Source organism: Nyctibius grandis, chromosome 7, assembly GCF_013368605.1.
Source record: "Nyctibius grandis isolate bNycGra1 chromosome 7, bNycGra1.pri, whole genome shotgun sequence".
NCBI lineage: Eukaryota > Metazoa > Chordata > Aves > Nyctibiiformes > Nyctibiidae > Nyctibius > Nyctibius grandis.
Window position 1 is genome coordinate 13,592,738 of NC_090664.1, and position 20,597 is coordinate 13,613,334.

General features: G+C 39.2%; 1 protein-coding gene across 4 annotated transcripts in view; it reads left to right on the top strand.

The window, feature by feature from the left end:
- Positions 1–561: 561 nt before the first annotated feature.
- The window catches only part of AZI2 (5-azacytidine induced 2), a 28,990-nt gene continuing 8,954 nt past the window's right edge, over positions 562–20,597 (top strand). The window contains exons 1-8 of one of the 4 annotated variants that reach the window (XM_068405490.1): positions 562–728; positions 1,083–1,138; positions 5,826–5,866; positions 6,503–6,638; positions 10,661–10,890; positions 13,318–13,443; positions 13,782–13,881; positions 16,812–16,960. In XM_068405490.1, coding sequence (XP_068261591.1) covers positions 10,666–10,890; positions 13,318–13,443; positions 13,782–13,881; positions 16,812–16,960 — 600 coding nt within the window. In that variant the 5' untranslated portion in view covers positions 562–728; positions 1,083–1,138; positions 5,826–5,866; positions 6,503–6,638; positions 10,661–10,665. The remainder of the gene's footprint in view (positions 729–1,082; positions 1,139–5,825; positions 5,867–6,502; positions 6,639–10,660; positions 10,891–13,317; positions 13,444–13,781; positions 13,882–16,811; positions 16,961–20,597) is intronic. The other 3 variants (XM_068405491.1, XM_068405488.1, XM_068405487.1) reach the window with 3 other exon arrangements.

Consider the following 20,597-nt stretch of genomic DNA (forward strand, 5'->3'; position numbering starts at 1 on the left):
GCAGCAACAGACTGTCTACTGCCTTTCACCTCTGCCTTTGCGCTTATTTGTGCCTGCTGCAATAAAAGGAGTAGGAATGTAAAATGCGACGCTGTGGCTCGCCAGCTCGTCAGCTGTGCACAGGTGTGAACTTCTCAAGAGGCTGAAAATAGTTTGAAGAACGTAAAATGGGTGGGGGGTGTGGCAGCCATTCTGTCCGGGAGCGCTCGGAGGGAGCTGTGCGCTCCGCCTGCTGGGAAGCACCTTCCCGCCGTACCTGCTGGCTGGCTGGGGGCAGCGTCCCGGCAAAGGGCACTGATCTTTGTTGCTTTATTACGGTCTTATTTGGACCAAACTCTGGAGGGGGAAGTTCTTCACACCGCTGCCTCCCAGCCACCCCCGCCGGGCGGAGCCGGCTCCGCTAGCGGCCCGCCCGATGCATGCCGGGATTTGTAGTCCGCCCGCCCTCCCGCGGTCAGGAGGCGGGGACGCCTCTCTCCTTCCGGGAGCGGCGAGCGCCCGTTGGAGGGGCGGAGTCACGTGATGTGCCAGTTGACTTCCTCGACAGGCGGGGGGGCGGGGCTGGCTCCCCGGGAGTTTCCCGGTGTAGCGGAGGCTGGTGCCGTGGCCGGGCCGGCAGCGATGGGAGCCCGAGGGGGCCCGAGCAGAGGCCGCGACGGCCGGCGCTGCCTCTCCGCCGAGGTGATCGCCCGTTACTGACCTGCCTGGCCTGACTGAGCCCCAGAGAGGTTGGTGCTAGAGCGGGGGAGGGGCTCATATTAGGATATTCATACTGGATATTAGGAAGAAATTCTTTCCTGTGAGGGTGGTGAGACACTGGAACAGGTTGCCCAGAGAAGTTGTGGCTGCCCCCTCCCTGGCGGTGTTTAAGGCCAGGTTGGCTGGGGCTGTGAGCAACCTGGTCTATTGGAAGGTGTCCCTGCCCGTGGCAGGGGGGTTGGAACTAGATGATCGTTAAGGTCCCCTCCAACCCAAACCATTCGCTGAACTTCAGTTTCTCTTCTTAAAATACACTCCTTCTCCTAGAAGGAACAGGTTGGCAGAGCCTTGTGTGATGTCCCTGCCTGCTTTTGGTTTTACAGGTGACGTGTAACTGGGTAAAGAGCGTTATCGTTGTTGAGGGACGGTGAGTTTAAAGGTACTGCTAACGAGTCGGGAGTGGGTTTTAGGTAGGCAATAAAATAGCCAAAAAGCTGCACCTAATTAAGCTAAAAAACTGGGTGAGTTCTTAGAGCAGCAGTTTGTGCATTAGTACAGGGGAATCTGGCAAAGGGAACGAACAAAGTAGGATTATTGGCACGAGATGTGAAAACATGATGAAATACTGGAACAGACTGGAATACAGGTGTTTCAGGCCGTGTTGGTTTGGAAGAAGGCAGTACAGATGAGTGTTGAGATAGTCTTATTTGCTAGTGATGCTTTCAACTTTTAAGAAATGACAGCTTTAAATCCTGATGTTTCCCCTGGTAGGGAAGTTACCCTGATCTCCTGAAATAAATCTGTCCGCCAGCAACTTAGAAGTGAGAGTGGGTTGGGCTGTAAACTGTTTCAGTGAGTGGTTTTAGGAGCTTTTGCATTTCTTGAGGAATCCCTTAATTCCCCTGCTGTCTTATACTATGTGTATACAGTAAAATCAGCATATTGGAAGCCAGCTCTGGGAAAAGCAGAGTGAGGGGAGGATTATTGTCATAACAGTCAAGTCTACTCTGGGCTCCAAAGGTCAGGTGCTCTTCTGAGACAGCGTTTTCTGAGAAGTGTTATTGTGGACCATGGGAAGCATTTAATTTCCTGGATATCTGTGTGTGATCAAATGCTACTACTGCTAATAATACTGGTTATCTGTTAGCACTTGTATCCTGGAATTTTTATCGTAGAAACCAAAACAAATCTAAGATTACTACTATATTTTGTTCTTTGAATAATTGGTATTTTATAAAAGAACTTGTGATAGAAGTGTTGATGAGATGGTTGCACTATAACAAGTGGGAGACTATTACCCCAAATTCTAAGCACAATTTTTGAGGCAACAACTCTGAGTGAAGTCAGAAGGCAGAAAACCCTGGTTGAGTGAAGTCTAGATTAGTTTATATGAGGGTTTTAGCTACCTTCTCCCCCCCAAAACCCACATTTTTTTCTAAAACTATTTTTTTTCCCCCAGTTCTTGTGTGCTACGGTTTACAGTTCAGAGAAGTACAAAGTGACCATTGCCAGGATACAAGCTAGGTTATGTTTTACAATGAAAATTAAATAGTAAAAAGTTCTTTAAAAGAGCAAAGGGGATGAAGTGACATCTTTGTGCTGCAAAAATAGGTAATAAATTAAGAGATAATTTTAAGATTGCCTAAATTTCAGCAAATATTCTGATCTGGTTTTCAGTATGTCTGTTTTCTATGTGATAGTTAAAAGGTGGAGAAAGTGTGACATTATCAGGTCAAATACATGAGCAAACTGTATTTTGTATACTCAGGGTGGAGAAATAGAATAACTTCATCTCACAATATTGGAAAAACTGTACACGAAGCTGCAAATCCAGTAACATTTGTTCTTATGATATCAACAGTAGCATTGAATTGGGGATTGTGCATTATGACTGGAAAATGTTACATGAGGGGTGTCTACTTAGGAAAGTGAAAACTACCCTGGGAGAAGTGCAGACCTGTTACTGCCCATACTATTGATATCTGATTTCTTTAGAATAGATTTTAAAGAAAATAAGCAAGAAGGTAGAAGTAACGGGGATAAAATGCAGTGTGGATTTACCTTTTGATATATGTTTTCATTCTTTCATGAGTATTTTCTAAACAGAGGAAGTCTAGACAGAGAGTCCATATTCAATAAAACAATTACAGTGGCAATGAGATCCAGTTTGTTCAAATGGCGATGACAGGATTAATACAAGAGTCAGGCTAGTAACTAGCTTGGTCGAAGTCAATGGTGGGTTCTGCTGAGGGGGACTTTCAGAGACTCCATACGTATGTGATTTATCCACAATCACTTTGTTGTCAATCTTACGTTTTTGTTATATGTTTATGCTATAATTGCATTAATTATTATTTATATGGTTATATAATAATTTTATGTGGAGTTCTTAGTATGTAAAATAGTAGATGCTACTAAAATTTGACGACACATTTGGGAAGAAGAAATTAAGTTTGAAAAGGGAAGTGAAGCATAAGTAACTTGGACATTCAAAGTCATCCACTTACAAGCTGCTAGCAGGAACGTGTGTTCAGATGACCAGGTTTGTCTGAAATAATGAGCTGTAAACCTGAATACAGAATCATAGAATTGTAGAACAGCCCAGATTGGAAAAGACCTGAAAAGATCATCTGGTCCAACCTTTTGTGGAAAAGGGAGCCTAGATGAGATTATCTAGCACCTTCTCCAGTCGTGGCTTGAAATCCTCCAGAAGATACGTTAGTGAATTGCAGGAGCAAGGGCCATCAGTGTGACTCAGTTTAATTTATCTTTTAATAGCTGCAACAGGTGAGGCTGTTTCCAGTTGAATTAAAAGTTAATGTAATTATGCAAGGCTTTCACAATACCTTATCACTGAACTTGTGAACTTATTGAATATGAATTAGTTTGACAGTTGAATTGAGTGGGAGGGAACTTAGACTGGGAGGTAGGACCTACTGGTTATTTTACAAAAGATGATTTAAGAAAACCCAGAACAAACCATTTTAGCTTTTGTAAATAGTTGTTCTTCATGAACATTTTGAAATGGGACGGAATGAACACCAAAAAAGTGTCTATTAAAGTAAGATTCAGTGTTAGCATGAGGACATACGGGTTTTTCAGTAACCTTTGAATAAACTTATATTTGATGCTAGAAAGGTTTAACAGCCAGAAGCCATCTTCCTGCTTGTGTTTCTTTGGCAGTATTGCTTCTAGTTAGCTTGAAGATTAAATTTAATAGTTTAATAAACAGGATTATATGATGCTGAGGGGATAGTATTTAATTGACTCCAACTTTTTTTTTTCTGTCTCCTTTTCTGATGGTTGTCAGGGGAAGTGGTGGTTGTGACAGCATCCACAGAAAGGCAAATTGAATACATTATGTTGAGGATGCATAGGGTTTGCAAATTGGTGAGAAAGATACTGGAGTATGAAACTGTTCAGAGAAAGTAAAATTTACCAAGCACCGTTGTCATAAAACAGGCTTTTTAGTACTTTTCTAGTTCTTGTGAGAGTAAATTATTTATTGTAGAAAGCTTGAGATGATTGAAAAAATTACCTGTTGTACCAAGATTTTGCTTGGCTTCTCTGGCTTACCCAGATGCTCCAACAGATGAACTACAGTGATCTTGTTTGTGAGCTTAGAGACAGTAACTTTCCGTTTCCTGGAGGCAGCAAAATGAAAGCGATTCGGAGGTCTGATGTAGCTGATGTGCTGACGTGTTCTGAAAGAGCACCAAGTATGCTGAGGCTGCAGGGCTGTGCCCTTGTACGCGTGGGCTCGTAGGGAGCGCTTTGGGGCTGTGGACTTTGTCCATACGGAAGGATCAGCAGCGGCCAAACCTAGCAGCTGCCGAGATGTGTGTATGCAGATTTTTTTTCTCTAAAAATGGAACAGTATCTGTAAAAAAACCTGTGTCTCTCTGTAGGACAGACTGTTCAGGGCTGGAATCAAAGAGAACCTAAGATTTCTTAGGGAGAGATGCAAAATGATAGTTGCTTAAAGAGACTGGAAGTCTGCTTGTTTTAGTATCATGTGTCATATACTCCATATATCGTGTAGAGTTTTTGAGGCTGACTGCGGGAATTCTGTGTTTCTGGTTGCTGTGCTGGAGTGTATTTTAAAAAAGAAAAAAAAGCAGTCCAACTTTTCTGAAATTAAGGTGAGGGCTGCAACAGACTCATTCGGGATTCCTGTGGATCAAAAGCATTTATTGAATTTAATGTTTTATTTTTATGTCTACATGCATATATACATCCTTCTATGTAAGGCAAGGTAAACCAGTACAAAAATTATACTCTTAACAGCTGGAGACTGTTTGTACTATCATTATGAAGTCAAACCCCTCAAGTCTGGAAGGTAAACAAAGTAAAATAGTTCAGATTCTCAGTAGCCTTGAAAAAAATCAGGAAAATACCACCTTGAAATTATTTGCATTTGACATTTGGAAATATTTTGAAAACCATTCTATTCTCTTTCAAATCAAAAAATGGGGCAAAAGGGGCAACTGCTCGATACTGGGAAAAATTTAATGTGATCATGCTTTTACTATCTCTCTTCCTGATCCAAGAATAAGATTAGCATTTCAAACTACAGAAATCTGTGCAGTGGTCTGTTTGCTATTAGAGCCTCTGCGTCCTGTGTTCCTGGTATGTAAAATGTGTTTTATATTTAACCACCTCCCATGGTGTTAATGACTAATATTTGTAAAGCTCTGTGAAGAGAAAAGCTATATTTCTGCCAACCATTAGTAAGAAATGGGAAAACATTCTTATTCTCAAGATATTTAATATATTAAATCAAAGCTGTTCTATAACCTACATTAAGCATCAGTGAACAACAGAAGTGGTTCCTGGAAACCATTCTTTTCTACAGTATGTGAAAGAAAACTTAAGTGGTGCCATCTCTTCAAACTCGTATGCTTATAAACAGTGGACATAATTACTCTTGCTAGAACTTAATACTATGTCCTGTCAACAGTGTATTCGGGGTTTTTTTTTAACCATTAATTATTTAATACAAACACTAATACTATTCATTTAATATATTTATTTTTGGAAGTAAAGATTAAGGTCGTTTTAAATAGGCTGTTTCATGTGCAGATCATTCTAAAAAAAAATAAATGTAACATGTTTCTTTGTCACAGGCAGAAGTATTAGGGAGACCTTTCTTGGGATGGGATGTGTGGTAAGTGGGATTGTAAAGCTTGCTTTAAGTAGGCCAAGATGGAAATCAGTTGTATTCATAGACATTAACTTGTCTGGATATTACTTTAAATATTTCAGTGGGAAATCTTTCACTGGTTACTCTAGTACAGAATATCTAATGAATTGCAACTCCAGAGAGATCAAAATTCACTCAGGTGCTTCAGAGTGACAGCTCTGGAGCATTTGCAGCAGTGCATACAAGTGTAGCTTTGAATTGGAGAAGACAAACAGAATAAAACACGGGCAGAGGTCTGTGGTTGGACTCAGTAAACCATCCTGCACGCCCTTCTGGGACTGTCAGATTTGAGGAGTCAGAACTTGTGGAATAATATAATACATGTATTGTGTCAGAAAGCACTCCTTTGATTGTTGCTTACAGTTCATATTTTTTAAATAATGTAATATAATACCGCAGAAACTACATTTTGATTCCTGTCCTTAGAGAGTAAAATTAAAGGCTACAGCTGTAGTCGGGGATTTCTTACCGATATAGCCCCATTTTGTAAGGTTTTGTCTTGTAAGGGTTTTTGTCTTACTTTAATATCATGTGAGAGTTCTTATGGAGAAAGAACTGTTTGTGACCATGCTTCCTCTTTTTTTTTCTTTTTCCTGACAGCACAACAAAGAGCTGGGTGAACGGTGCATTTCACCATGACCTTTATAGAACTGCTGACCTTACACTGTTTAACAGCCAGGTTTTATTCTTGTATGAGCTTATATCTTTTATTGGCCTTTTAATAAGGGCTTAGCAGGTACTGGAGAAGTAACTTTGCATTTGTTTTTTTCTTTGGAAATACTTCAGAAAGTTTTTTGCAGCATAGAGATATTCGGGGGTTTTTGTTTTCATTTTTAGGTTGTGTTGATTTATTTAGATATGTTTAGCAATGCTGCTCTCATTTTTCTAATGTGAATTTTTCCTCATGCTCCTCTGACCTATACTGCAGTTAGTGGTGCATATATTATAACTTACTTATGAGTCATCAAGCACCTTTCCAATACAGAGGTCATAATATGTTTTTTTTCTTAGGAAATGTCTATTATGTAGTTCTGTAGACTGTGAGATTTGAAACTTTTTGAAATATGCAATAGAAGGAATATTCAGTAAGCACAGGCAACAGACCAATGTTTACTAATAGAGTTAACTGTTAAAATTGTTTTTATCTATTCATACCTGAGATTTGATAAATGCATTTTTTCTTCATTTTTTTTTTTCCTCTTCTATAAGTTCCTTACAATTTTTGCAGGTTTTCTTTTTAAATTTAACTATGTGGTTTTGTAGAATAACTATTATGGGAGAAAATGGGGAGCTATTTAGAATAAAATATGTAAAGACTTTTCCCTTCAGATTGGCTGTCAATAGCATAATGAAACCTCTTAGAAGTCGTAGTGGCTTGTTTATTTTGTGAAGAAAAGTTGCTTTCAGTTTCAAGAGTAGTGTTCCTTTCCAAAAGCAAAAATGTCCTTTAAGAGGTAGGGGAAAACCTCAAAATACTAACAGCTTTTTGTTTTCTGACTGTCTACGCAATGGCTTTTTGAAGTCATTTAATGCTAAACTTAGAGTAATGTAAATATTTTATTATTATATTTCCTTCATGTGATGCTTTAAAATTCTAAGTAAATTGGTGTTCAGTGGCATTTAAATTTCAGTTTATGTAAACCTGTCCATTTATTTGGAAGTGATGTCTGTCTGAAGTCTCGGTTTTGTTCCCATGTTGTTGGGCATGATGACAATGGTGATTTGAATTGTGTTCTTTGTAAAGCTGAAACGACTGCACTTTTTTGTGGTCGTGGCAGTGTAATACAGTGTGTGAATATTATTAATACTTTATGTTAATAGAGATAATGAAAGATAAAAATAAAGTATATACAATGTGAATATTGTGGTGATTTTCCCTTCTTCATAGGCTTTTGAGCTTCCAGTACAGAGAAGTACATTCATGATAATTTTATTTATTTTTAATAATTTAAGCAAAAAGTTTAAAAATTGCGCTATTCCTTCTGAATATCCCATTTAAGCCTGTGTAAGGTGTGTTGCCACTTTCCCCTCCAAAGTGTTACATCATCAGTTTTGTTCTTTAAAGTGATGAGCTGAGAGAAAGGTGTCTTATTTGGGTGCCAAAAAGAAGTGGACTTTTGTGGGCAGTTTGTCGTCACTTAGTTGCAATAAGATTAGTCAAAAATGTGTATATCAGATCTTTCTGAAACAGTTATCTTGTGTGTAGAAATTTAGAAAAATGTGTATTACAAGCCCCTTTGAATTATGTGGAATTATGTGCTTGTCTTCTAAATAGCATCCAGTGCTGGCTTAGAGAGCAGCATCAGAAAACCAGAGCTGAATAATCCTGTAAACTAAATGAGATCTTTCAAGTTAAAAAGTGTTAGTGTAGCTAGTCTTCTTAGTAGGTGCAGATAAGTGTGTGCCTGAATTTATAAAATAATATTTGTGTATGCTGAGTCTTATTTGGAAAGTCTTGCTCTTTTGGAAGCTCATAAGGCAGTAAGTTTTAGTTAGCAAAATACAGAATAAATACAGTTTCATTTTCTGATGTCTCCTGTTCTCCCTTATTGCCATCTCCTGGTGGAACTGATGTGTGCAAGGAATAGGTAATGTATGATGCTCAAGTTTAGGAGCTATAGGGAAGTGTGGGGATAAAGATGTATTTTATGTACAAGGTCACACAATCTGCTGCATTCTTTAAGAGGTAATGATAAGCTGTGACACTTCTTTAATGACATTTGAATGTAGTGTTTAGAGAAAATGAGTTGTGTTGCCTTGAGAAGGCAAGCTCTTGGAATTCGATGAGGTGGGTGAGAAGACTTGCAGGGACCCTTGGTAAAATGGGGGAGGAAAAGCTAGTATGTTATGCTCATCTTAGAAGGCAAAACGAGCAACTCCTTCAGTCAGTTAGTGCAGTTTGAATGATGTAGTGCTTTCAGTCAAGGTCACCTTGTGCATGGAGTGATATTATTCTTGCAATGAAAGGCAGCAGACCTTTTTTGCAAGGCTCTTTCTACTTAAGTATGAGGCAGAGCACCAGGCAAGGGAAGCTTAGGCTACCTGTTTTCTTAGAATACGTCAAACAGCATGCAAGGCAGCTGTTCGCCTCCTGAAGATAACCATTAAAAGGACTTCAGTTTTGGCTTGTAGTTTTCTTGTCTTTTTTCACTGTTTTGCAACTCCATTGCTGTCTATTTAGTATAAACAAGCTGTCACAGTTTCTTATGTTGTCTAACTGGCTTGGAGCAAATTGAGACAAATGTGATAACAGCACGATTGTGCAGCTATGGCTGTACTACAGCTCTTCAGAACGCTGCAGTCCACGTAGCTTTTCCGTTGCGAGCATGGTGAGAGAAATTTGACCACATAGATAAGTGCCAGGGGAGTTGATCCCTTTACCTCTTAGTATCGCAAAACAAATGGAAGTCTAGTTTGAATCTAAATAGCAAATTCACAGTAGGGGCAGCGATTGTGGCTGTAGGTTTTTACCCCAATGATGCTTGGCTTTCCTGTGGAAGTTCTCTGATCAGGTCAGTTTTCTGTTGAAATACCTTTTTCCTACGATACAAACTGTCTTCATTATGTTCATTTCTTTCATTCCAGCATTTCTGTTGGTTCATTAGCTAATCATCAGGAATGTAAGGATTTGTTCAAGGGGAAGAAATGAAAATAAAAATCTGCCTTTGGTAGAAGTAGCATCAGTAGTTTGTTTAAGGGAGGGGAGAAATGTTATCAGATACTGTATAGCATTTGTTAGTATTGCATATAAATGCAAGAAATCTTGATCTTCATAACTAAACAAGAATGAGCTGTGTCTTTGGTTGGTTGGTTGGGTTTGGGGTTTTGTGGGGTTTTGTTTGTTTTTAAATTAAGCCCCTGAATGTGTTCCTGATATCTAGTAACATTAAGGAAAATGCTGTTAGGGCTTTTCCTTTAAGACCTGGAGTTCGAGAAAGTATGTAGAGTTTTTTAAAGGTCCTATTTTCTTATTGCACGTTTTGCTGTGCTTAAATGACGTGTGTTGTAACAAAAACTCAATCCAATGGTTGCTTTGCATTTGTCATTCAAGTGGATTTGCCTAGTATTTTAGGGTGATACTTTTGTTATGGTCAGATTATTGTCAGTTTTCTCCATGCATGTTGAGGCAGATCATGTTGAGTATGTTTTCATTCTCACCGTATTTGCAGTCAAGAATTACTGTAATTGTTGTTCAGCAGGATGTTTTCTACTGTGACTGAGTAAAGAATAGCTACTCGTGCAGCCTCTTTAAGGACTAATGCAAGTGTCCCTTAAGATTCCATTTTAAAGTTTGGGAAAAGTATAAATATTTGCATTCAAGAATGAAGGAAATATGGCACTTGTGCTCAGCAACCACAGCAGTTAGTCGATTTCTTGCAACTATAATATCTTACTGCTCAGTGCTGACTTGCAAAAACTCTAATACAATATTCCTTTGGAGTTCAAATATTTGGTACCAGCCAAATTCTAGGATGGCGTTAAGCCTTAATAAAAATGAATTTGGGGGTTCATAAATCTGATGTGTACTCCAGATATTTTTGTCAAGTGACAGTGAAAGATGCTTCTTTTCTAACCAACATATTTTCAGTGTAAAATGTGTTTCAAGATTTTTCTGCAAAATTAAGATATTTCCTGATTATTCAGTCTTGTCACACTTAGAAACACCCTGCAGTATTATTTTGGAAGGTTTTCAGACTTAAGACTCTTGATGAATTTGTCTTTCTGAAAATTTTGCACTCCTATCTCTCTTTTTAACAGCTGTCATGGAGGAGTTGGTAGAGGATGACATCTGTATTTTGAACCATGAAAAAGCAGACAATGCTCATAAGAGAGACGGGGAGATTCCTGTTTCATCTTACAGTGGAGATGAGTCAGTTGCCTCACACTTTGCACTTGTCACTGCATATGAAGATATCAAGAAACGACTGAAGGAGACAGAGAAGGAGAACTCCTTCTTGAAAAAAAGAGTGAGAATTCTGGAAGAGAAGGTAAGAAAAAAGTCGATTTACCAGCTTCTGGTAGCAGCTACTTTTTTGCTCCTGGCTGGATGGTGGAGCAGATGGTTAAGTATTTAAAATATGTACTTAAAATAATTTCCAAGTTAAAAAGTTCTGGTAAATTGTTTTATTTGTTTAAGTGAAACACAGTTTGTTCCTCTAGTAGTCTAGTTACATCATACTGGGTTTTTTGATCCTTACTGGGCACGTATGTTATGCAATGCAGTAGTGCCTTTCAATGACACTGGCTTTGATTCAGAAAGACGTGTAGTTGCACTGGATCATTACTGTATTTCATCTGCTTCATGGTGTTCATTATCTTGGGCACATGTATGTGACTTAGTATTGTTGAATAATGAGGTGCCAAGTCTATAAACTGTCAGAACCCAGGGACTGTCTATCAAAAGAATCTCATGGGCTCAGCGTATTATCAAAATGATAAGGAAAATCAGTTCTTAAGAATATCTGGCTAGGCCTAGCTAATAGCAGTCTCAAACAAGAAATACAAATTTGCAATGCTTACCATAGAGGTGTTGGCTTGCTATTTTTTGATGCAGTAATTCTAAAATCTAAAGGAATCTAGGAATTTGTTTTATATGCAGTTTCTCATGGCCCTTAGTCTAGTGAAGTTCATTAAAGCTAAAAATAGAACATCACACAGGCTTTTCTCCCTGGGTAAAGAATGCTATTGTTAAACATCTATCCATCGTTCAGTAGTGAGTGTCTTTGTACTGCAGAAGGTCTTGACTTTGATAGATTGCTTTCTTATTAATACAAGATGGAAAGATACAGTTAGAGCTGAGACATTTGTTAGGGCTTGGTCCTAAGTACGTGCTATTGACTCTTAAAAGCTTACAAAGTATGTATTATTTTGTGGCATTGGAATGAAGAGCTTGAGTCACACTTGGTACCATTCTGAAACATTTACTCAGGAGTTCTTGGTGACTAGTTTGACAGGATTGGCTTTCTGTCAAAAGGCAAAACTTTCTCAGCACTTTCTTTCTATAAGGTGACGGGGATAGGAATAGAGCTCTAGACTGAATATTCTCTGAACCATGCTGAGTGTAACATTTTATATGGTTACCACAATAAACAGGACTTGACCTTGACAATTCCTTTTAGTCTTGTGTCTTTTGGTTTGGCCTGATTCAGCTTAATTGTCTTGGAGATGATACTTTGTTTTCCATAGAGAAAACTTTGGTTTAGTATGTGAATACCATAAAAATGTTTCTACAAGAGAGGGGCGTTGAGAAGGCATGGACTGTTAAGTAACAGAACTGACTTTCAGTCTTAGTTAATGGCTAGTATACCTGTATGGTAAAAAGTATGTGGGGAGTTACCTCTTTTGAGCTTTAAATTTCAAAGTGTATGGAAACTTCTAGAAAGTTTGGTAAGGCTTTATGTTCTATCTGAATGGCTTTATTTGGGGGAGGAAAATGTAAAGGACAAAACTTAAAATGAGTAGTACGTGTACTTTGAGGGTCAATAAAAAAAGCAAAGGGCAGAAGCTTCCTATCTTTATGGCTTGCTTTCCCATACTTTCTTTCGAGCAAACACCTAAAAGAGGAGATATTGAAGGTAGATACATAACTGTCACCTCTTTGATTTTTATAATTTTTTCTTTGTGTGGCTCTTAATTTTTAAGAAAATATATAAATCTGTTGCAAATATCTACATTAGGTACACTGAATGTGTTTAAATGCCTCGGTAATTTAAAGCAAGTGTGCAGGATAAACAGAATGAAAGGGATAATGCAATACTTGGTCAAAACGAGAACTTTCTATGTGAACAGATGTAATTTGATGTACGACTTCTCTTCTTCCTGTCTTATTAAAAATACTGAATATATTTTAACTCCCCTCCTTCTGACAATCTAGTTGGTAGTGCTTACTCCCCCTTGCTTGTCTTTTGCCCTAGTAGGCAATTAGATAGTGGTGACCTGGAAGTTAATAGTTACTCGTAAAATAATTCTGCTTTGGCTTTTCTCACATAAATACACTGAAAAAAATCTTTAAATTATGAGTCATTAAAAAAATTGTGTTCAGTTTCCTCTGAATTTTCTGTATCTTGTGTTTTTATATGCTTAAAACTGTGATTAAGGGATTGTCAGTGTGAGTGTGAGTAATCATGACTTGGGATTGTCAGTGTGAGTAATCGTGACTTGTGGATGGTTTTTAAATGCTCATAGCAGTAAACTAGCGAGTATTAAGTATTGTTAGAGACTGCAGAATTTGTAGATGGCCTTTGTTGCCCTATTGTAGAAAAAATCTGGTCCGTATCAATGTATTTGATTGATTTTCTAAACTAAAAAAAAATGCTGTTAGTTTAATGTTGCAGGCTGTACTGTTGCACTTTTTAAATTTTGCAGTTCTCAGTATAACATACAAAACTTATTTCTTATGTCTGTTAAACTTTTAGCTGCTTGGCTCTCGACTGGAAGAGGAATGCAGTTCAGTTGGACGTGAACAAGTAAATAAGGCATACCAAGCCTATCGAGAGGCCTGCATTGACCGAGATAATCTGAAAAGCAAACTAGATAAAATGGTATGCCTTTATAAGTAATGACTTAAATATATGTTCTATAAGTACTGCGTAGTTTGTAAATGTTTACTGTAGAATGAATTTTATTTGCTGAAGATCTGTGGTGTTTCTTTTATCACTCCTGTAGGTTTTTAAAGCACATGACGATACTTTACATAGGAATAACAATTTTAAGTATCTCAGTTTTATTACTGGACTAGGCTAATGCTAAAAAAAGAATCAAAGCAATACTTCTCTTGTTTTGTTTTGTTTTCAAAAAAATGTTGAATTGTCAGACATGATAGAAAAAGGCTTCACAAATGGTTTTGTGTTTGGTTTTTTTTTTTCCCCCCTGAAAATAGATGAAAGAAAGTGCAGAATCCTTGAAAACCTTGAATGAACAGTTGCAGTCTAAAGAAGTAGAGCTGTTACAACTAAGAACTGAAGTGGAAACTCAACAAGGTATGCATTTGGTTACTTCATCTTAATGTATGTTGACTAGTCTTAGTGGTTATATTATGATCTCAGGGCATGAAGAGAGGTTTAACCCTATACAGTGGCTAGGTAAGGGAGGAGAATACTGCAGAGACATACTTTGAGCTTGTGTGTATGTTCATTCTTGTAAATGGTGACATGCATGTTAGATTATTATCCATTATGGATAGATGATGGTAAAGCTGTGGATGTGGTCTATCTTGATTTCAGTAAAGCGTTCGACACGGTCTCCCACAGCATCCTTGCAGCTAAACTGAGGAAGTGTGGTCTGGATGATCGGGTAGTGAGGTGGATTGTGAACTGGCTGAAGGAAAGAAGCCAGAGAGTGGTGGTCAATGGGACAGAGTCCAGTTGGAGGCCTGTGTCTAGCGGAGTCCCTCAAGGGTCAGTACTGGGACCAGTACTATTCAATATATTCATTAATGACTTGGATGAGGGATTAGAGTGCACTGTCAGCAAGTTTGCTGATGACACAAAACTGGGAGGAGTGGCTGACACACTGGAAGGCTGCGCAGACATTCAGAGGGACCTGGACAGGCTGGAGAGTTGGGCGGGGAGAAACTTAATGAAATATAACAAGGGCAAGTGTAGAGTCCTGCATCTGGGCAAGAACAACCCCATGTATGAGTACAAGTTGGGGACAGACCTGTTGGAGAGCAGCGTAGGGGAAAGGGACCTGGGGGTCCTGGTGGACAGCAGGATGACCATGAGCCAGCAGTGTGCCCTTGTGGCCAAGAAGGCCAATGGCATCCTGGGGTGTATTAGAAGGGGTGTGGTTAGCAGGTCAAGAGAGGTTCTCCTCCCCCTCTACTCTGCCCTGGTGAGGCCGCATCTGGAATATTGTGTCCAGTTCTGGGCCCCTCAGTTCAAGAAGGACAGGGAACTGCTAGAGAGAGTCCAGCGCAGAGCCACGAAGATGATTAAGGGGGTGGAACATCTCCCTTATGAGGAGAGGCTGAGGGAGCTGGGTCTCTTTAGCTTAGAGGAGACTGAGGGGTGACCTCATTAATGTTTATAAATATGTAAAGGGCAAGTGTCATGAAGATGGAGCCAGGCTCTTCTCAGTGACATCCCTTGACAGGACAAGGGGCAATGGGTGCAAGCTGGAACACAGGAGGTTCCGCATAAATATGAGGAAAAACTTCTTTACGGTGAGGGTGACCGAACACTGGAACAGGCTGCCCAGAGAGGCTGAGGAGTCTCCTTCTCTGGAGACATTCAAAACCCGCCTGGACGCGTTCCTGTGTGATATGGTCTAGGCAATCCTGCTCCAGCAGAGGGATTGGACTAGATGAACTTTCGAGGTCCCTTCCAATCCCTAACATTCTGTGATTCTGTGATTATCATAGGCGAGGAGCTCCATGGTAAAGATCTGAGGCTGTTGTGTTCTTCCACTGTAGATTATTTAATAATTTGAGAAATGTGCACAACCTGACAGTTTAATAGGCTGGTCATGTACATCTCTGGACCCCACCACCTTTTCCTCAGAGTGGGGCAGGAGCTTACTTGTTCAAGTATCAAACACGTTCCAGTCAATACCACTTCCTCTGGTACCTGCAGATGATCCAGTATATTGCTTTATCTCACTGTTGGGATATGACAGGTACACGAGGATGTTGTATAGTAATTGCTGCAGTTGGCAACAGTTACTTAAAGGCCTGGGAGATGAGGAAAGGTAGAAAGATGCTGGTTGTGGAGAGCCTGGTGGAAAGAGGAAGGAGAAACAGTGTACCCTGGAAATTCCAAAAGCTCAAATCCTGCTTCTGTTACTGCTGTTGTAAAGAGTGCTGTGTAGTTGATAGGTATGTAAAATAAAACGCTATGTAAGGAAAAAAAAAATCTTTATTAATGTACTGTTATAAGAAAAGAGAACAAGAAAATGTCATGTATGTAAAGTTAGAGATACAGACTGGACTTCAGGTCCTGTACAAATACAGTCATTTGAAGGGTGCTTGTAAGTATTGCTGTTCTTGAACTGGATGACTTTCCAAGCAGACCTCAAGCATGTAATGCACTACTTCAATTGCAAAAGTTTTTAATCCTAGAAGAACAAACCATATGTAGAAGTAGTATCATTGTTGAGGACACCATGGTTTAAGGAGGTAAGAAGTGCAGAGTTTATAAAGAGAGCTCTGAAAATGTGGTGATTTCAAGCCTTATTTAGTAATCAATTTTATTCATAAGTGGGCTCTGAGTACCTTGTTTAGGAGAAATCAGTGTAGCTTAAGCTTGTTTAAATTGTTGGATCTGGAAGCAAGTGTACCATGCAGTTGAAGACTTCAGGGTTTTCTTCCTGTCACGTTTTTTCTCTTCTTGCTGTCTAACTAGCGTAGTACTAGTGATTTCATGCAAGAATCGTCTTAAGTTGCTTCTTACTAGTGACCAGGTGAATTTGTTCTGTCTAATAAGACTTGTCTAACTTCTAGACTTTACCCTTTTGTTTTGATTGTATCTTTCATAGTTCTGTTTGGAACTTCTTTAAACTTGGGAAACATGGTAAATTATGTAAGGATATAAATCTGAGGGGGAAAAGGCTCATGCTTTCAAAGAATGTAAGAAGTATGCAAGTTGGTGTATATATCATGCGTGCTTGCCATTAACAGATATTTGTATTTCCAGTGCCTTTTTATGCTGTTACTTCCTTTTTCTTTATGTAAAAATTCCAGTGCATCTTGGAAAGTAGGGCTCCATACTTCAAACTCAGAAAACAGACTACTTCTCTGCCGACAACTTTATCAGTGTTACTATTTCTCTCTTGACATAAGCTGCAGTTTCTTCAGAATGTACAGGATAACTTTTTTTGTAGGGCATGGGCTGGTTGAGGTGAAACCTTACGTATTGAGTTACATTTCTTGAACTGAGACTGAAATCTGATTGTCTTGCTTGTTTTCTTACAGTAATGAAAAATTTGAATTGTACTCAATCCAGCTGGGAAATAGAGAAGCTGAGCAGTGACCTGAAAGTGTATAGTCTGGAACAGGATCTAGAAAAGCTCAAGCAAGAGTGCAACAGTCTCAGAAAGGAGTTGCAAAAATCCAAGCAGAAGGTACCTTTATTTTTAAGGAATTTTTGTATTAATAGATTTGACTGTGTTGTAGCATTATTTTAAATCCCTTGTTCAAGCAAAATAAAGGGTCAACAAAGAGATATAATATATATAATCAAGTGGAAGATTAATGTCCCAGTAAAATTAACCTTAAATTTTCTCATAGACTGGTGTGTTTCTTGGAAGTAGGACACTTACATAGGTGAGATTTCCCAACTGTTGCCCATATCACAACAGAAAATAAATCTTTACAATTTCTTATAAGCAGCTGATCAGATTGAAGTGTCCTATGCTGGTATTTGTCTTGGGCTGGACTTTTTAGAAAGTTTGGGCAAAACCTGGTTTGGTTTTGCTTTTGGGGTTTTGTTTTGTTTTGTTTTTTAAAACAATAGAATGCTTATGTTAAAAGATACCACGAACTTTGTTTAAGGAGTCCTAGTACTTTTCCTTAGGGTAGTTGCATGCAGCTTGTCAGGGAAGTGGATTTTTGTAACAAGGTATCCAGAATATTATATAATATTATATATTGAATAATATATTCTATTCAGCTATATTCATTAATGACTTGGATGAGGGAATAGAGTGCACTGTCAGCAAGTTCGCTGATGACACAAAACTGGGAGGAGTGGCTGACACACTGGAAGGCTGTGCAGCCATTCAGAGGGACCTGGACAGGCTGGAGAGTTGGGCGGGGAGAAATTTAATGAAATATAACAAGGGCAAGTGTAGAGTCCTGCATCTGGGCAAGAACAACCCCATGTACCAGTACAAGTTGGGGGCAGACCTGTTGGAGAGCAGCGTAGGGGAAAGGGACCTGGGGGTCCTAGTGGACAGCAGGATGACCATGAGCCAGCAGTGTGCCCTTGTGGCCAAGAAGGCCAATGGCATCCTGGGGTGTATTAGAAGGGGTGTGGTTAGCAGGTCAAGAGAGGTTCTCCTCCCCCTCTACTCTGCCCTGGTGAGGCCGCATCTGGAATATTGTGTCCAGTTCTGGGCCCCTCAGTTCAAGAAGGACAGGGAACTGCTAGAGAGAGTCCAGCGCAGAGCCACGAAGATGATTAAGGGGGTGGAACATCTCCCTTATGAGGAGAGGCTGAGGGAGCTGGGTCTCTTTAGCTTAGAGGAGACTGAGGGGTGACCTCATTAATGTTTATAAATATGTAAAGGGCAAGTGTCATGAGGATGGAGCCAGGCTCTTCTCAGTGACATCCCTTGACAGGACAAGGGGCAATGGGTGCAAGCTGGAACACAGGAGGTTCCACATAAATATGAGGAAAAACTTCTTTACGGTGAGGGTGACCGAACACTGGAACAGGCTGCCCAGAGAGGCTGAGGAGTCTCCTTCTCTGGAGACATTCAAAACCCGCCTGGACGCGTTCCTGTGTGATATGGTCTAGGTAATCCTGCTCCGGCGGGGGGATTGGACTAGATGATCTTTCGAGGTCCCTTCCAATCCCTAACATTCTGTGATTCTGTGAATCTTGCTATACCTCCTCTAATGTGGGGCAAGTGTCTGTTGTGATGGACTCACTGTGTAACCTAGATGTGGTTAGGATCTCAAAAAGGAAATTAAGCTAGCTTAACAGTAATAAAATGCATTAAGTTTTAAAAAAATTGTCTAGTGCATGCTTACTGCTTTACATGATAAAAGGTACAGTGGCAGTCTCTAAGAATCTACAGTCATATGGAAGTTACACAATAAATTTGAAAGATTTAAATGTGATTGAAGAGGCAGACTATTTTAGATTTCTTATGGTCATTAATAATTATGATTATGTAATCTTGAGTCATAGTATTTGAGTGAGCCAATATTTAGAGTATCTAAGACTCGCAGATAGAATCCTTGCGTGGCCATCATCCTGCCTTCAAACAGGATTTGGTTTAATTTGGAAATGTTTCTTTGGCTCTTTTTCTTATCAGCACATTTACATTACTACAGAAATGTACTTTTGAAGCAAATCTCCTGATCACCACTGCCTGCTGTGCCTTGCATTATGGAGCAGTCAGGTGTATGGGAACTGGATTCCTTCTGGATGAGACTAAGATGTACCCCAACCTCTCCTGGGCATTCAGGGACCAGACTAGAGCTAGGCTGAAGTAAAGTCCTTCTCCCCTGCTGCCCTCAGAGCATATACAGTTGGGGTGTTGGGTTCTCAGCACTGAATGTGCCTCTACAGATCTGCTGCTGTCATGCCACACTCCTAGTTTACACGGACAGGCTTACATGCATCGATTGTCTTGTCTCAGGTTCAGTCTGTGGTTTTCCCACTAGGTGGGGATAAAGCACATTACCTGGAAGGCATGTGAGGTGTTTTGGTAACTTCCATTACTGGAATGTTGTTGTTGTTTTCACTTGTGTCTGGAATTCTTTTAGTTATTTTCAATAACTTGTAAATTCTGAAGGCATACTGTAACTTGTATGCAATTCTGGTGTCTTCAGGTAGCTCTGCAGAAGAGAGTAACAGCTATATAAATAATTGAAGATTGCAGATTGTATTGTGAGAATGAATGCTGCTAGAAAGAACAGGCTAAAATAGCAGTTGTAAAGAATACTAGACGTGACACTGTTTAAATAATGCTTATGCCAGCAGTTTTTGTTGCAAAGAACAAATAAAAGGAACAACTTTTTTCTTTTTTTTTTTAATATAATTTTAATATAATTTCATGATCCTGGTAACTGCTTAATATAGGAAATAAAAAGGTACAAGTTTTCAAATGTGGGGTAATACAGTGCAACTTTTTTTTTAACTATGAAATTGAATCTCTGATGAGTGGTGGTGGGAAAGTCTTCAGGAGGGGGAGAAATTGTCAGGTGAAATACAAAGAAATGTGATCAATGGGCAATGAGAAGTCAGCATTGTTTCAAACCCAGCTCGTATTTTCATTATTACTGTTTTTAATTAATTAGTTAGCATTTGCAGATGTTCTCTACCTTAGGCAAGTATACTTTCTATTTTTAGATATTATTTGGGTTTTACATTGTAGTTGATGTAGTGTGTACATTATATTGGCCAGTTGCTTGAAATGTATAAAGGTCATCATAAAGCCACAGTAACAGGTATTAAATTCGTAACAGCTTTGGCTAGAGGGAACGGTAGTAGGAAGGGAACATGAAGAGAAGGGATACGAATGGGAACTCATCACAGGTGAGAGTCTAACAGAAACATGGCTAATGAAGCGAGCCCAGTGTTTGATTTGTTGAACAGTTCTGTCAACTTCAGTGAGGCTGCTTGTATGCACAATTTAAAGCAGTCTGGCAGACTCAAGGGATAATTTATGTTCTATCATAAACATAACTTGTGGAAGTAAATCTATACTGAAATAATTTTCTTGAATTTAAAGGTCTTTATATACTGGGGCAGGGAAAGAACGAGAGAAGACTGGTTACTTTTTTTTAAATGGAAGTCAAAAACCTTTCTCAATTTTTGCTTTTCAAAGAATCACAAATTCCAAGAGCTCAGCTGTTTTGTTTTTTTTTAAAGAAAAAGTATGGTTGTGGCTGCGCAATGTTTTCGTATAAGTAGGTAATTTAAGCATTTTTAAGTGGAAATTCTTAGTAGAAGTCTTTATGTCCATTTTGAAAACCACTGCAGCCAACACAAATGAAGACTACTTTACTTTTTTAATTTTTTATAAT